Here is an 18,766-nt window from a genome sequence, read left to right as displayed (position 1 = left end):
CTTAATGATGGATCATATGAACATCACTCTGGACTGAACCATTGATCTATTATAGATGAAGGTCTGATGAGTGGGGAATGTCCAGTGACAGAGAGCTCAAGAAGCACATGCTCCATACTGATTAGCAGCTTGTTCATTAGTCCCACAGCACGCTGAGCCCTCCCTTGTATAAACCTTGAAAATCACAGTGGGTAGGTTTATTTTTCAGACAATAATAACACTCACTAAGTATTGCTAATTTCAACCTACATGCAGGGAGTTATAATTCCCACAAAATGTGAGGTTCATACAATAGCAGGGGGAGAACATCATAATCCACAACATATAAATAAATATAAATAAGATACGTGCAATTATAAATAAACACCCCACATAAAGCATTTGGTCATTCTCAAATAAGAGTTTAAAAAAAAAGTTTTCTTAATAATTATTTACACAGTATTGGTCTCTGGGGTAGCCTACAGTAAGCCTTAGGATGCATTAAAGGTTGCTAGCTGTCACATGTGCTCCCTCTCCGGCCTCTAGGTCACCAGGCTGCTCGTTATGGCACACACCTGTCACTATCGTTACGCGCACCTGCACGTCATCAGACTCACCTGAACTCCATCACTTCCCTGATTATCTTCCCTATATATGTCACTCCTTTTGGTTCCTTCCCCAGGTGTTATTATTTATGTCTGTGTGCTGTTAGTGTGTCTTATTTTGTATTATGTTCTGTTCATTTATTAAAACACTCCTTAAACATGCTTCCCGACTCTCAGCGCACATCGTTACACTAGCTCATTAGTGATCGCATGCTTACTCTACAAAAAGCAAATGCAGCATTTTTCAATATACCAAAAGGATATGCAAATGTATCTATACTGAACAAATAATATAAGCGCAACATGCAATAAATTGAAAGATTCTACTGAGTTACAGTTCATATAAGGAAATCAGTCAATTGAAATAAATTAATTAGGATTTCATGTAGAGATGGAGGGCAGCCCCTTTAAATTCATGGATTTCACATGACTGGGCAGGGGTGCAGCCATGGATTGGTCTTGGATGCCATAGGCCCACCCACTTGGCAGCCAGACCCACCCACTGGGAATGCAGGCCTAGCCAATCAGAATGAGTTTTCCCCCACAAACTGGCTTTATTACAGACAAAAATACTCCTAATTTGAGAGAAATAAGGTTTTTGTGCATATGGAACATTTCTGGGATTTTTTGTTTCAGCTCATGAAACATGGGACCAACACTTCACATGTTGAGTTTATATTTTTGTTCAGTGTATATTCTCTTTTTACGAGCTACAGGACAGATGTCACTGCGGATGAGAAAGAGTTGAGCTTGCGCTGACCGTTCCAATCCTCAGACAGCCACCGCAGAAATATTACACCTTCATAGAGGCAGAGGGATATCATCTCCTGATGATGAGGCATATTTGAAATGAAAGAATCTCCCATTCTGAGTGATGTTCTATCGATTCCCGGGGTAATTTCATGTTTTCATGTGTATCTGAGCTATTGCTGTTAAGCAGGCATACGACCTCTAAACATTCCAGCTGTATTTCTGCCTTCTTGAATGGAAAATAGCTCAGATAGAACATCACTCAGAAATGCTCAAAAACCATATAACATTCAAAATGGGTGAATCTTTCCTTTAATGCTCATATGTGTTCTTTTCATCCATAGGCCAGCTCTGTTAAGCCATGCTGACTGCTGAGATCCTGTCAAAAGCAAAAGCAGGATGCCTCTGTAATGGGTGGCAGTGAGAGGCCATCTTTACTCATTGGTAATCTCCTTCAGTACATCCTAGGATATGCTTGGTTGCAAGGCAGATTGCAAAATGCAACCTATAGACATTTCATTACACAATATATCTTCCGGAGGACATAGCGTAAAGCTAGTCAAAATCCTCCAAAGGCCAAAATAACGTAAAAAATATCAACCTGAATATTTACCTGAATTCAAAATCAAATCATACCTTCACAAATCAACAACAAAGCAGTATCACCTCACTAGTCTGTACCTCAACCATTACAACCAGAATAAGAAGACCCATAAACAGATTACCTTTCCTCTAAACCAGCAGAAGGATAAATGAACCGATGAAACTCAAAGAGGTCAAGAAATAGATCCAAAGACTGTTCACAAAGGCCCTCCAAGGACCATATGATTTAGAGGATCAGACATCAAAGGCATAGCATCATTTCCATTCTGTTAACATTGATGAGGTGGGAGTGAATTAACACACAGGGAGCTGGTCACTGTAACACTCCAGGAGGGTGATGATGATGAGGTTACCTGTCGGGGTGCTGGACTGGGGCCAGCCATCGGGCAGAGGGGTGCCAGGCAAGATGGGGGGAGGCAGGGGGGAGAGGCTGCCAGGCTCCTGCCCAGTGAGGGCAGGGTAGAGGGGCAGGACGCCCAGGGCCTTGCCAAGCATCCGGGGTCCCAGGCTCAGCACGCGTACCTTTACATCCCGGTAGCAGTGGTTGATCATCCGCAGGTGGACGTTCACCCGTGTGGTGATGCGGATCAGACACTTCACCATGGTGGTGTCTTCAAAAGCTCAAAGCATGCACGTCTGTGTACTATCCTGGTGGACCCTGTCCCAGAGCCCCAGCGGTGCGCTGGCCTCGCTTTATGTGTTAGGCCAATGGCTGCAGTCTTGGCTGGCAGTATGAGAGCTAGCGAGAGCGACTGTCCTGCTGTAGCAGTGTTCAGACGACCAGCACTGGCCATGTCCAGGCCCCACCCAGGGCAGTGACATACATGGAGAGGAAGGCCTTGGCTATTTTCAGCAAGGGTATTAATACTACTGTAAGACACCCAGTCAGCACAGGCAGGGGGGTAACGGTTGACAGGTGAGAGCTTGTCATAACTCTCTGATACATACAGCACCAGACCCTTTCACTCACACTCTCCACTCTACTGCAGCAGCATAGAGTGTATAGCCAGGTGTACATACTGTACTGTGTATTTGGGAGACAGGCAGGGACTCAGCTGTGACAAGGACAGGTCTTCAGTCCTGCTGCTCCTGTTCACCTGAGCCCATGCTGCAGTGTCAGCCTGTAAGGTTAGCCTCAGGGATAGAGGACAGAGGCAGGTCAGAACATGTGTGAGAGAGGAGGAGCAGGGCAGGCCCAACCGCAGGCCCCAGGCCCCTGGGTTCAGAGTAGGTGGACTGACTGACGGCTGCACCAGCTGCCCTTGTACTGGCACTGTACTCCTCGCTCACACACACCCCTAGTGCTGATAGCTCGCACTGAAATAGACCAGCCTGAGTGACACACACACCTGTGACTTAGCCCTCCACTCCCACAAGCAGGGGCATGGCTTAGCTCAGGTTACAGTGTGTGTGTGTTCTGGGGGGGGGGGGGGGGCATAAAATACTTCCAAATAGGAGCAAGGACCTGATACGTTTAAAAACGTTTGGATTTAACACCCTCCATTGAAATATCCACAGATTACCTTTAAAACCTTAGACCCAAACTAAAGCATGGCGACCCATTTCCACAACTATCCAGATTACTGTACATGTGTTCATTTGGATACAGACAACAATATAGAGCTGTGTCACTCCTGTCCACATTCCTAAAGGCTCTTATGGGACAATGATTCACCTTTGTCCATAACATGACCGTGGGGATTGTTATGGAGTGCCAGTGTTGACTGAGGGGAGTAGTGGGTCAGGGGTCAGGTCAAACACTTACCCTCCATGATGGAAATGTGGACGGCTCTCCGGCGGGTGCGTGGAACACTGGTGAGGCGCGGCCCGTGAGTGATGGACGGACAGCTTCTACTGGGAACCAGGCCAGCCCTGTGGACACACACACACACACACACACACATGTCATCTGAGATGGATGATACAGTGCCCACATTGACATCTAGTGAATAGCATTGATTTTACCTGTGTATTTCTGGAGGCTCTCGTTTGATTTTGGCACTCTGCTCCATCACTTCTTTCGCCACTCGTCCACTACAATAAAGCACAATAATATAGCTCCCTGGTGCCACACACTACACAGAGCAGTTCAGTGAGAAGCATCAGTACAGTACACAAGAACTGAGATTAGATTAACCTGGTGAACCCAACTCTCTCTAACCCAATCACCGTCTCCAGACTACACTGCAATATTATTTATTTTCCAAAAGATTGAAACACAAACTCAACCTTTCATCATAACATAATGGACTCAACATACTGTAGCTATTATAAACCATTAGAAAGTTCAGATTTCCAGTAACAAGAACCAGTCATTTTAAAGTTATTTCCCTGCTCCTAGCACTTCAGCATTCACAGATGTGAAAGGAATGAAATGAAATGAATGCTGAAACATTGTTCTGAATGTAACACTGTCCCCCTCCCTGTCCCCTCTGTGTCCTGGCTCAGGTAAAGTAGACTGACGTTACAGCAGGGCCCTCTCCAGCATAGCTGTGGGCTATCTGCAGTGCCCTCTACTTACTGTCATAATTTACTGTACCTGTAGCGGAAACGACTCCCCTTGAAGAACAAGTTGCTGCTGGATACTGTCCTCACCTGACTCGACTTCTCCAGCCTGATGGAGGGGAAGAGAGGTGGAGAAGAAGAAAGGAAAGAGAAGAGGGGTGACATCATACTTTTTACATTATAGCCTGTTGCTGCAGTCAAATGACTAGTGGCCTCACGGGTGGAATGTTATTCATATTTTTCATAATTTCATAATTCATCATCTTTGGTGTTTCTATGTCAAACAGTTATATTTAAAAAAAATATTTTTGTTATATTTCAGTCTTCTGTGATGTATATAAAGAGTAATATTGGGATGCAAACACATACTAATTCCATCTCTGTGGGTGCTGTGCTGCCCTATGTTTGCCCCCCCTTTCTCTATCTCCTATCACCTGAGCACTCCCTCAACCCACATGCTCCTCAGCAACCTTCCCTGTCACCCTCATCCATTACTAGACTCTCTCTGGTCATTGTGTTGATGTGTTGCAGGGGGAGGGGACCTCCCAGAGGTAGGGGGAGAGGACACACAATCAGCCATGGCTGAGACGGAAGGAGCACTCATTTCTCTGGAGGAGCCGCGCAGGGTTCACTGGCATGTCCCAGTGCACACTAACTCACAAAAGCTCACCGTTGCCTCACGTCTCATTCCCTATCTCATAAACAGCCTGACAACGCTGCTCTCAGGACACTTCAAGGTCAGAGGAGAGGAGAGCCCTCTTTAGATAGCTCTCACAGATGCCCTGGAGTAAAGTGTATAGCTATGACTTAGAGGAAGAATAACACTTACTTGTAGAAGGCTTGGTTCTCCACTCCACATTTCCACAGGTGCTTGCAGGCCTCAGGTGTTGGTGCAAAGTACGTCAAGATGATCTTTTTGTCCTGCACATTAGAAATAAATGTGCAGGAAAATAAAACACCCTAACAGTTTCTCAGTTTCAAGAGTCATTACTATTACTACTGCTGTTTATTGAACACACCGGGCTGTGGTATGACTAGAACATGCTATCTCCAAGACCTGTTTTCAGAGAGTATTGGCCATAGAACAGTCACTGCGCTGCTCTCTATACTTGACTCCCCCAACACATCAATAATTTATGCTCTCACCTCCTTCTGATTTGCATATATATGGAATATCTTTCCCTCGAACTTCAGTTTGGTCACCTCGTTCCTGCCCACAAGGAAGGGGATAGTTACTCACACAACCAACTGCATTGAGAGCCACAAGCTCTTAAAAAATTAATCACAACCACTAGCAGACCACACAAACAGCAATGGAGCTCCATGTTTGGCTAACAGAACACATATCTGATAATACCCCAGGTAAACTGGAGACATGGGATGGGAGAATATGCCGAAGATAAAAAAAACAAAGCAGCTGTAAATGCTGTAACACATTGTGACATTCACATTGTCTGCTTGGCCAGAATTTGTAAGTATTACAGACATACGGTACTGAATTAGGTGGTGGGATTTCTATATCAGGAGTGAAGATCTAACTCATATTTAACTATTACAGACCCAATATAGTGGGCTACTGGCTTAATGAGAGGGGCTGTATGGAATAGTATGTTAGCACAGCACTCATCCATGTATGTCATTAAGGATTCTTACAGTCACTGCTGAATGCATGATCAATTCTTTGTTGTGGTTGAGAACATGTATTTTCCTTGTGCATTTAAAAACAAGTTGATTTCTAACAGACAGGCCTGTGAAATCATATGCCCAGAATAGAAGCGACTAACTAAGACAATGGGACACCTATATGCATGCTGGCCCTCTGGTCAGGAGGAGAGAATCCGCTGGACACACTCCACTGATTGTGAATGTAGAACCAGCAGTGGTATGTGGTTTAGGATTATTTATTTAACTAGGCAAGTCAGTTAAGAACAAATTCTTATTTACAATGACGGCCTAGGAACAGTGGATTAACTGCCTTGTTCAGGGGCAGAACGACAGATTTGTACCTTGTCAGCTCAGGGATTCAATCTAGCAACCTTCCGGTTACTGGCCCAACACTCGAACCACTAAGCTACCTGCCACCCCAGAAATCAGCATTAGAGCAGAAATCATTCTACTCACCACTTGAGAAAATGAACCCTCTTGTTTCCCTGAAGCACGACAAATCCGAATGGGGTGAAGGCAAGAAAGGCTGGATTTCCAGACACATCCTGTCATACACAAAAAAACAGTGTCTCACATTGTTATGGCACAACACAATAGACCTACAATAGATACCTGTATCAAATACACACATACATACTGTATGACTGTGTAGATGCATGTGTGCTGCCATTTGCTTTAGCAATGCATTATCCATTCTACCAAGAGAGACCTCAAACATCAAGTAGAGGAAACAGGGTATTTTAATGCAAATGTCTTAAACTGAAGCAGCAGTGTGTGAGAATTGGCCACCCAACCTTGCATGGATGAGGATCCACACCATATGTCTCCAGCATCTGGGCTTTCTGGAGAAAATTCAGCTCTGATGTGTCAGGTGTCTGGCCACTGAGAGAGAGCATCAATGTCTGATTAAGAAGCTTAACATCAATACAGGTCTATGAAAAGAAAGAAGCAAAGGTAAAATGCATAAATAATATTAACTATGACAGAACTACAGTGCCTTCAACAGTATTCATCCCCCTTGGCATTTGTCCTATTTTGTTGCATTACAACCTGCAATTTAAATGTATTTTTATTTGGATTTCATGTAATGGACATAAACAAAACAGTCCAAATTTGTAAAGTGAAATGAAAAAAAGCACTTGTTTCAACCCTGAAGGAGCTTCACAGCGGAGATGGGAATATCTGTCCATATGGCCACTTTGAGCCGTACACTCCACAGAGCTGGGCTTTACAGAAGAGTGGCCAGAAAAAAAGCCTTTGCTTACAGAAAAAAGCAAGCAAACATGTTTGGTGTTCGCCAAAAGGCAGGTGGGGGACTTTCCAAACATATGGAAGAAGGTACTCTGGTCAGATGAGACTAAAATGTAGCTTTTTGGCCATCAAGGAAAACGCTCAAACTCAACACCTCTCATCACCCCAAGAACACCATCCCTGTATTTAGCGCCATCCATCATTCCTTCATTTCTGACCAGTTTCCCAGTCCCTGCCAATGGAAAAACATGTTTTTCCATTGGCAGGGACTGGGAAACTGGTCAGAAATCAAGGAATGATGGATGGCGCTAAATACAGGGAAATTCTTAAGGGAAACCTGTTTCAGTCTTCCAGAGATTTGAGACTGGGACGGAGGTTCACCTTCCAGCAGGACAATGGCCCTAAGCATACTGCTAAAGCAACAATCGAGTGGTTTAAGGGGAAACATTTACATTTCTTGGAATGGCCTAGTCAAAGCCCAGATCTCAATTCAATTGAGAATCTGTGGTGTGACTTAAAGATTGCTGTACACCAGCGGAATGCATCCAACTTGAAGGAGCTGGAGGAGTTTTGCCTTGAAGAATGGGAAAACATCCCAGTGGCTAGATGTGCCAAGCTTATAGAGACATACCCCAAGAGACTTGTAGCTGTAATTGCTGCAAAAGGTGGCTCTATAAAGTATTGACTTTGGGGGGGTGAATAGTTATGCACGCTCAAGTTTTCTGTTTTTTTGTCTTATATCTTGTTAGTCACAAAAAAATATGTTTTGCATCTTCAAGGTGGTATGCTTGTTGTGTAAATCAAATGATACAAACCCCCCCAAAAAACAATTTTAATTCCAGGTTGTAAGGCAACAAAATAGGAAGAATGCCAAGGAAAGTGAATACTTTCGCAAGCCACTGTATTCCCCTTACACAGAGGAGTGATCAACAGAGTGAGCTGGCATGATGCTGAATAGACCAGAGAGCTCTGAATAGATGGCCAGACAGTGTATCAACCATCCTAGATACAGTACCTCTACCAATTAACATTTAATCAAGCACCAACCATTCAACAGCAATGGAGTAACGTGAGCATCAGCCTGACCTCCATCACAATCAATGGAAAAAACATGAATAGATGCCATTGACCCTATAGGCTTGAATTACTGGTGCATTCAAAAGATCCAAATAGGCACCTGTCCCAGCATTCCAATGATATTTTCTGTGATCACAGAGTCAGGCATGTTGACAGGTGTTTTGTTGGTGGTGAGACATGAACAACCCACTAGAGAGCAGCAGAGGATCTTATCTATAATTATCATTTTAAAGATCCTTTATCTATGAACCTCTGACTACACTCCTTTGGTCAGTCACATCCTCCATGCTGTCCACAGGATACAGTATGTCCCATGACCATGACCAGTTCACTGAGCTGGGTCACTAGACAAAGCACTCAGTAATGGGAACCAACAATAAAGAACCTTCAAATCGACTCTGAGCTAGTGTGAAAATGGCTGATCCATGTTTCAATGTCTTTCATTTATGTAGAGCACATTATCTCACACTAATTATGATTTAAACAAAGGAGAAGTGCCTTGTGGGAGGATAAATAGCTCAGACATTATGGCTAAACCATTATCCATGTGGCCTCAACCACATGAACTTTAGAGGCCTGAGGGTGAGTGTAAAGGATCAATGTTGGGAAGTGTCTGTCGCAGCCTATCCCACTGGGAACACCATGTCTTTACAATGTGGAGAATTGGGTAATATCTGGTACCCACAAAAAAATAGCCAAAAGTCTGTTGAATTCTGTTATCACTGCACTTTCAACCATTTAAAAGCACACCAATGTTCAAATGGGAATACAATGTCAGATATTTTATTTATACAACAACTTAATGGGTTATCACTGTGCTTGATCTAATAGCACAACCAAATAACCTGAATTGCAGTTAGTTGAGATTACATCTAAGTACATGGTGCAAGTGATCAACACCATTTGAGATTCTGTTCCGATTGTGAAGATTTCAACATACCTGTGTCCGTGAATATGCACGCTTTCTATGATTACATAACAAGACATTTATTGTTATTGTAACCTCAAAATGTGTCCGTCGATGTGTTACCCATTTTAATGTTGAATAATGTTTAATTAATGTTTAATAATAATTTTAGGCTATTTGCTGTATTACAAAAGGAATGAATACTTTCTGAAGGCACCCTTTGTATTATCTATTTTTAGTTGAATGCTGGGCTGAATTTAAACAATAGCTATTGATGACTTCCCAAATGCCATACACTGTAGGCTTAAATAGCATTATTGATGATTTACTGTATGATTGATAAAGTATGGTTACATTTAATTTGCTCTATTGAAAATACCCTTAATAATGACTTTGATAGCAATATTTCAACTATTAAGTCGAGATTTCTCAACAATCATTCTCATGATAACACATTGGCAATAGTCAGTGACAAATATCAAAGCTAAGCCAGGGCTGGGCTAAAACCCTGAATGAGCCCAAAGGGATAGTTGTAGATAGATCAACTCTCCAGTAGGAGGTGCTGCCCAGCCTTTTATTTTTTTCTTCTGTTAATGGATCTTATATTGATCTGACGTTTCAAAGGTAAAAATTGAAATTCAATATATTTTCCACATAGATTCCATGTTACAATATGTTGACAAATGATGTTGAAACTACATTGATTTAACCCGTTTGTGCCCAGTAGAGTGTATCATCATTAAGAAACCCTCAGTGATGCTTCATCAGTTAACCTGCTGGCAGAGAAAGTAGTGTTTGTATGTGCACACACTACCGTATTTCACTTCATTAGGTGTATTGCACTGCACTCCATGACACGTCTTGGGCCACGACCCTCATAATAATGACTGTATTAATGAAAGGTAGTTTTTGTGCTCAAGAAAATCCCACCATCTTGTCTCTGCAACACCCTGAAATGACAGTGGGCCATTAGCCAGCCTACCTGGTTGTTTCTACTAGTTGCAGGTATTGGAAGGTTTTCCAATTGATTAAACAAATGTTTGAGAAGAGTGTGAAGGAACTAGTTTCCAAGACAATAAGCATTCACACAATGGTAGTTAGTGCTTTCTCAGTCAAATTGATTCATCTTATAGGTGCAGTGTGTGTATGAACGTTCATGCACGTGTGAGAGGTTAAAGAGAAACAGTAGATTGGTCCTTACATCAGTTCTGTCTTGTGTATGTCTGAGATTCGTCGCTCCAGCTTCTCTGAATGTTTAGGGAAGAACTGGAATTTAGAACTGTATCCTTCAGGATGCTTCCCAGGGTCATAGTCCCCAATCTCAGCTGGAACACAGTTCATACAAATGATCTACCATTTCACAGCACCACAGTCTAACCATACATGGTTACATATAGTACATACAGTAATATATCTAACATTCACAACATCATTCCATTCAATAAATCATAAAAAAAGTGGATACAGAATATGTTCGCAGTAATAACTGCAAGTGTGAACTCTTAAACAATAATTATTAGGGCTAAGGTGAGTATTTACACAGTTCTACACACACATTACTGGCACCCTTGCCGAGGTGTTGTTAGTTCACAGGCAGCTTGTGCTGTATGTCAGCAGAGCTCTTAATGACGACAAGTTAAACTGGCCCAGGGTTGCTGTGGTTTATTTGTGACTTCATACCACACTGAGCTCCCTCAGGCGGCTCTGACAATCCTTTCCCCCAGCGAGCTCGCCGTACCCCTCAAACATACAGCCTGCCTGCCTCTCGAGGGTCTTCTGCGTGTGAGCTCCATGCTTATACAGCTAACGATACTGCTGAGAGCAAGATGCCTGATAATCAGGCTTACAATCTAGCATGAAATTCACGTTTAGCATTCAAAGCATTGATCTTACTTATCAGCTGTCCCATCTTTGTTTGTCAGCTATGGTTTTACAGTGTAAATTAGTATGGAGGTGCACGTGTTGTCTGCATTAACATTTTAATTTAATGCTTTTTAGTATACAGTAGAGATCAGTCAATATGGAGGTAAGAATCCCTCAGGGCATATAATTTACAAAGTGATAACTACATCCTTATGAGAAATCCAGGTGTTTTTTTCCCCGGCTGGTATTCATCTCTATGGTGGAGTGACTGGCAGAGAAGTTATGTGAAGGTGCAGTGCAGAGAGTGGGGCAGGCAAATCCAGCCTGTCAGGTCCTGTCACTGTACCTTGCAGGATGAAGGCAGCCAGCATGGCAGCATCCGTCGTCTTACACAGGAGGCGGCCATGATACAGATCTCTCTTGATCTGCAGGAAGACTAAATATCTGGGACCAGAACAGAGTGGGCGAAGAAGGTCAGAGGTCATGGATCTCAGTCACCTGTCTACTTTAATGAGATTCATCAACATTACAGACCACACTTATTTTTAGATCTATTGCAACAAGACATCGCCACAGATAAATCTCAAAAGATGTTGGGGACAGGGTTTGGTAGGGGATGCCCTGAGGCAAACTGCTGCTATTGTCGACTGACTGTGTTTCTGTTCAAGCCTCCAGATTAGAATCCAGACAAGACCAGAGCTTCCCAGAACACAGCAGCACTGTCCTGACAGATACAGCAGCTACACTGGCTGCAGACTGAGACTAACACCTGGAACAAAGCAGGTGTTACCAATGGTTACAGTACAGGATTGCCCATTTATTGATTCTGAAGTGAATGTAACACGTAATAGAAACAGTGGGAGAAACAACCCAACGGACCCCAGATTCCCCTGATACCAACTTCCAACAACCAACACCAAAATGAGCCCAGGAGAACCCATGTATGTGAATGAGAAGAATATACACTACCGTTCAAATGTTTGGGGTCAAATGTCCTTGTTTTTTAAAGAAAAGCAACCTTTTTTGTCCTTTAAAATTACATCAAATTGATCAGAAATACAGTGTAGACATTGTTAATGTTGGAAATGACTATTGTAGCTGGAAATGGCAGATTTTTTATGGAATATAGAACGAGGAGTGGGAGGACCCAGTGCACGACTGAGCAAGAGGACAAGTACATTAGAGTGTCTAGTTTGAGAAACAGATGCCTCACAAGTCCTCAACTTGCAGCTTCAAGCTGCCTCCCAGTCCTCTTTCTATTCTGGTTAGAGACAGTTTGCGCTGTTCTGTGAAGGGAGTAGTACACAGCATTGTACGTGATCTTCAGTTTCTTGGCAATTTCTTGCATGGAATAGCCTTCATTTCTCAGAACAAGAATAGACTGACAAGTTTAAGAATAAAGTTCTTTGTTTCTGGACATTTTCAGCCTGTAATCGAATCCACAAATGCTGAAGCTCCAGATACTCAACTAGTCTAAAGAAGGCCAGTTTTATTGCTTTTTTAATCAGAACAACAGTTTTCAGCTGTGCTAACATAATTGCAAAATAGTTTTCTAATGATCAATTAGCCTTTTAAAATGATCAACTTGGATTAGCTAACACAACGTAATGGCACTCAGGAGTGATGATTGCTGATAATGGGCCTCTGTACGCCTATGTAGATATTCCATTCAAAATCAGCCGTTTCCATCTACGTTTCCAATACAATAACGTCTACACTGATCAATTTGATGTTATTTTAATGGACAAGAAATGACACTTTTTTCAAAAACAAGGACATTTCTTAGTGACCCCAAACTTTTGAACAGTAGTGTACATATCCTCGGCTGTAATTTTGTCATCTAGGCCAGCTTCACAACAGCTAATATGTCACTTAAGGATCCATAGGTGCTAAAAAAAAAAATCCTTTTCTCTCTTTGGGTGACTCCAGTTAAATGGCTGATGCTGTCAATTGTCTGCCCTACATTTCTTTTGTCTTTTCTGCTTGCCTTTCACATCTCTGCTGTCGGTAGATTTGGTGAAGAAAAGCTGTGAATTTAAATGAATATTTGACCCATCTCTATCCTCTTCCCTCATTGTGTGGTCTAACCTGTGTACCATGTATTGTTCAGTATCGCTTCAGTATGCGATTAATGAGGAAACTATATTGAAGAAAACTTGTGTCATTGATTATTTCCTCTCCTTTCACTCTTCCTCTCTCTAGTATGAGGTGGTCTATCCTGCCCTACCACTCTCATCATATCTCTTCCTCTCTCTAGTATGAGGTGGTCTATCCTGCCCTACCACTCTCATCATATCTCTTGCGAACTATATTTCTCTTTTCCTCAGCCTTCACTCTCCTTATCGCCTCCTCCCCACTCTCCATCCATTCATAATTCACATAATTCATTATCTGCACTCTGCATTCTGTGTTCATTTCATCACACCTAAGTGTAGACTCCCTGGACGGTAATGAATATGAGATGGCAACCACCTGATTCACACAGGCTAGGTTGGTGTGCCTCCTTTCAACACATACACAAATTGTAATAGTCATTAGCAAACACACATGTACTAATGCACAGACACAATAAACACACTCATACTCAATTGCACATGTACTTGCTTCTTTAATGTCATCATCAAGTGGTTGAAATCAGAGAGTATCAGAGGGCGTTTAAAGGCCCTATTGAGGGCACAGAGAGGCTTTTCTGGGTGACCTCATTGCAGACTGCACAGGGAATGAGGGAGTCAGGCGAAGAAATGCATAAGTGATTCTAATCTGAGCTAGCTGGGAGCTAATCATGTATCATTTAGAGGAGTCTGCTAGCCGTAATTGACCCTCAGTCTTCCTCTTTCCCTCAGCAGTCAGCAAGCCAGAGAGACCAACGCAGAGCACAGCTACACAACCTCGCAATTTAGCAGCCATTCTACTTCAGGGAGCAGGCTCGCTCACAAGCTTACTTAGGAAGGCTTTTTACATACATCTCAACTTCAAACAGCACTGTCTTTTTATTTTATTTATCGCACTGTTTTCAGACGAAGTGCTCTTTTATTATAGAGGCCCTTCAATAATGTCTGGGAAAAAATACTGTCAGTGCATTCAGAACACAAACATTTCTGGGGGAAATGTGAGAAAAGGTGATAAACACCAGCTGCTGCTTTGAAACTGCTTTAGAAAAGGCAAAAGGTATTGAAGATTTTTAAACACAAAGCTTTCATGTCTGCTTTCCCTGACTTCCTCTTCATACTAGAGGCTGGGGGAGTGGTCCTACCTGGTGATTTCCTCTTTGAGAGCAGCGGGGTCAGGGGGGTAAAACTTGACTCTGAGACACATGGTGAATGGAGGCTGGGCTGGGGAACAAAGGAAATGGAGAACCAAATAGTCAGGAACATTTCACGATCACAGTTTAAATGATTCACTGAAAAAATGCTCTAAATGTACCGCCTTGCAAAAGTGTCTAGGATAGTTCTAACCTGACATGTGTTTGATTCAGACACTATGAAGTTAGAATTTAAAATAACTAGAGTCATGAATTAAGCAATCTGTGAAGGGGGCACTGACAAATGATTACTGTAAATCTTTACTTCATATCATCACAAGGTAAACAGTCGAATAGGCAAACGGAATCTCGCTTAAAGGAAAAAATAATTTTGCATCATCATAATAATGTGGAAGGTGACACTTTGCTTCTTGAAAGTCCAATATCTTGAAAACTTGACTGCTGGCATGAAAAACATTTTGGGACTGTATCAACAGTAGACTAATGATTTTTTTTCTCCAAAAGATAGATGTTGACTGGATTTCCCCTTTAAGCTCTGTATCCACAATTAGGGAGACACAGTTCATGATGATTTGCAAGAGAGTGGGTGAGAGACCTTTTGTGTGGATTATCTTTTGCTAGGAAGAGACTATTCATACAGTTCTGTCCTTCCAGTCAAATGGAGAATCTAGTTCTATTGAAATTCCAATACAGTAACTTCCTACCATTTGAATTCAAATGCACATTCATTAGTCAAATTAGATGATGCGTCGTTAAAGATTCCATGGTGATGATAACTATACTTGCTCAATTAGCAGAATGATCATAGCATGAAGAGGAAGACACTGAAGACTTACATTTCATCTGCTTGGCAATACACTTTGTGACCTCCAACCAATGCTGCAACAACAACAAAAAGACATATGATCAAAGTGTGAAAAAAGCTAAACATGTCTAAAGATCCTGCAATGACACTGACACCATGCTCATATGACTCTATGAAGCAGGTTAAATGCAATAAACAGGAATGACAGTTCATCGAAAGACGTGTGAAAACCTGTGTTGTGTCATGTCAGCTTCACGCCTGTCTCCGTTCATATCCAACATCCATCTCTAATCTGACAAGAATCATATAATTAATGCTATCAGTTCCTGATTTGTATAATTAAATCATCATCATCATACTGAAGCAAATTGAACAGTAAGGGCATACAGAGATAACAGCTCTCTCTATAAATGACAGTAATGGATGGTCTTTCAAATTATAATACTATACCACCAGCATGCCTGGGCCTGCCGAGACAGACAGAAGAGCAGACACTGTGCAGTGGCAGTGCTCTCTAGGGTCAGTTCAGAAGGTAACTCTGGTTTTGCCTGTATATCAGGCACTGATTCATCCCCCATCCTTCTGGCAACATTCACTCCATCAATTCCCTCTCTCCGCCAACCCCTCACCCCAACAACAACCACAGAAATAGCCCTGAGTGGCAGCATAAGAAATGCAGGATGGGGAGGACCGGTCTTGTCTCTGATGCTAAAACACAATGTGAGCACATGTTAATTCTTCATGTATCAAGCAGTGCAGCTACAAGCCATCTCTGAGTAATAACCCTCTGTGCTCTGCTGCTGCTGATGATGATGATTGTATGAGTGTCTCTCTAAAAGCGTATGTTATGAAAGTGTCACGCCCTGATCTGTTTCACCTGTTCCTGTTATTGTCTCCTCCCCCTCCAGGTGTCACCTATTTTCCCCAGTGTATTTATCCCTGTGTTTCCTGTCTCTCTGTGCCAGTTCGTCTTGTATGTTTAGTCAAGTCAACCAACGTGTTTTTCCCGTACTCCTTTTCTATTATATCGTCCTCCCGGTTCTGAGCCCTGCCTGACTCTGGACTACTTTCCGGCCTGCCTGATCATCCTGCCTGCCCTGACCTTGATTCTGCCTGCCCTTCGGTTACCTATTGGACTCTGATCTGGTTTTGACCTTTTTGCCTGTCCACGACCATTCTCTTGACTACCCCTTTGGATTAATAAACATTGTAAGGCTCCAACCATCTGCCTCCTGTGTCTGCATCTGGGTCTCGCCTTGTGCCGTGATATAAATAAATAAAATAACATATCTTCAATCTGTATCTCTTTAAACGGTCACCTCCACTGCAGTATGCTTCATCCAACACAAGACACACACACACACACACACACACTCACTCACCCGCTGCTTGTCTGGGTCCACATATCTGATGCCAAAGTAGTCCTTCTCCAGCAGATTCAGGTGGTGGCAGATGAGGTCGAATAGATACTGTCCTTTAGCATCCCGCTGCAAGATAAGGGAAAAACAATAGCATGAGAAACTCACAGCGAACACAAGAAAAGACCACAACTAACAACTTAAAAGGACATTGAGGAAATATCCCCACGGATAGGGAACAAGTGGTCCGGCCCAGCCCAGGAACTCAACAACTTCATGAGGACATGAGGGAGAATGTGAGATTGAGGGAAAGAGGGAGGTAATTACTGATAGCAGAATGTGCTTCATATTTTCCAGACCCTGTGGAGATATCCAGGATTCATCCAATTTTAATGACAGCCACTATAGCCACCTGCAGAGTCTAGGCCAGAAACCTCCATAGCTAAAGCACAATGAGAGAATGGATTAAGTGTGCTGACAACTGGCTGGCTTAGACTGACATTTGTTCAGGGAGATGACTCAGGGACGGGGAGGGTGATATGATACTGGGTCTTGATAACCAAACAACGCACATCAATTATCACACAGTATAAGTATGAAGATTTAAAGGCATTAATGACGTAAGAATGGATTTATAGGAGATAAAAGAGAAGTTAACTCACTTGGCACAAATTGGTGAATCAATGTTGTTTCCACATCATTGCAATCCCCCAAAATCTATGTGATGATGTTGAATCAACGTGAAAAACTGACTTGATTTGAAAAAAGTCCATGACATTGTGACATTTCTGGCTGATTTCACTTTGATTCACATTAGTTGACAACTCAACCATATGTAAATCAAAACTAGATATTGAACTGATGTCTGTGCCCAGTAGGAAGACATTGAAGGAGAGGATAGAAGAGGACAGGAGACTGCCCACCTTCACAAGCCTTTCCCCTCCCTCTCTGACACATCGCTGAAAGACTTATCCTGTAACGGCGTTCTTCGTTTGTTGAAGGAGAGGACCGAAATGCAGCGTGGTGGTTAATCATGATCTTTAATGAAAACAAATGACGGAACGATACATGAACTAACTAATTAATACAAAAAAAACAACAAACGGAACGTGAAATCTAATTACAGCCTATCTGGTGAAACTACACAGAGACAGGAACAATCACCCACAAAAGACAAAGCGAAACTCAGGCTACCTAAATACGGTTCCCAATCAGAGGCAACGAGAATCACCTGACTGCTGATTGAGAACCGCCTCAGGCAGCCAAGCCTATACAACACCCCTAATCAGCCGCGATCCCAAATACTACAAACCCCAATACGAAATACAATAACATAAACCCCTGTCACACCCTGGCCTGACCAAATATATAACGAAAACACAAAAATACAATGACCAAGGCGTGACATATCCAGCTCCCAGCACTGATTACCATTTAAAATATCACTCAGACCAACATGTTTTCCATAATAATAGCTAAACTCTCTGAATTATTCCAGAAAGATAAGTTATTTGAGCTTCCAACAAACATTGCACACCACCATTACAAGTTGTTTTCCCTCAGGCATTTGTGAGGACTGCTTTGTATTAGCAAAAGCACACACCAGGGATGATTACAGCTCATTGGAACAGGGTGGTGATCCATTCAGCAGGCAGGCAACTAATACATCTCTCTACCTAGTCTACAACCTAAGAGTTTTATACTGCAGGCTCAGCCAGGCTGTCAGCTTAACACTGTGTCAGTCATCTAACTATAGTCTAGAGGAATGGCACTTGTCCTGTGATGAGCATGTGTACTGGGACTGGGTGGACTAGAATTCTGACACACTGGCACCGTGTTTCAATACCCTGTTCTTATACAGTAGCAAATCAAATTGTATTTGTCACATGTGCTGAATACAACAGAATACAACCTTACAGTGAAATGCTTACTTACAACCCATTTACCAACAATGCAGTTTTAAGAAAATACATGAAAAAAGTAGAGATAAGAATAACAGGGGCACCACTGTCGATGTAATTGAGGTAATATGTACATGTAGGTAGAGTTATTAAAGTGACTATAAATAGATAATAACCGAGAGTAGCAGCAGCGTAGAAGAGGGGGGGGTGGGGGTGCAAATAGTCTGAGTAGCCA

At 42.5% G+C, this 18,766-nt stretch overlaps 1 protein-coding gene across 1 annotated transcript in view; it reads right to left on the bottom strand.

Moving 5' to 3' along the window:
- Positions 1–18,766, bottom strand: part of frmd5a (FERM domain containing 5a) — a 112,699-nt gene that overhangs the window by 5,762 nt on the left and 88,171 nt on the right. Inside the window, exons 2-13 of the mRNA XM_020457078.2 lie at positions 16,655–16,759; positions 15,304–15,346; positions 14,459–14,537; positions 11,552–11,649; positions 10,544–10,667; positions 6,902–6,989; positions 6,564–6,652; positions 5,589–5,652; positions 5,272–5,363; positions 4,477–4,551; positions 3,903–3,971; positions 3,703–3,809 (exon numbers count right to left, since the gene is read on the bottom strand). Of these exons, the coding sequence (XP_020312667.1) occupies positions 3,703–3,809; positions 3,903–3,971; positions 4,477–4,551; positions 5,272–5,363; positions 5,589–5,652; positions 6,564–6,652; positions 6,902–6,989; positions 10,544–10,667; positions 11,552–11,649; positions 14,459–14,537; positions 15,304–15,346; positions 16,655–16,759 (1,033 nt within the window). The remainder of the gene's footprint in view (positions 1–3,702; positions 3,810–3,902; positions 3,972–4,476; positions 4,552–5,271; positions 5,364–5,588; positions 5,653–6,563; positions 6,653–6,901; positions 6,990–10,543; positions 10,668–11,551; positions 11,650–14,458; positions 14,538–15,303; positions 15,347–16,654; positions 16,760–18,766) is intronic.

This window comes from Oncorhynchus kisutch, linkage group LG22 (assembly GCF_002021735.2).
Source record: "Oncorhynchus kisutch isolate 150728-3 linkage group LG22, Okis_V2, whole genome shotgun sequence".
NCBI lineage: Eukaryota > Metazoa > Chordata > Actinopteri > Salmoniformes > Salmonidae > Oncorhynchus > Oncorhynchus kisutch.
The sequence above is the reverse complement of the archived record's forward strand: the minus strand, read 5'-3'. Positions and strand labels throughout refer to the sequence as shown.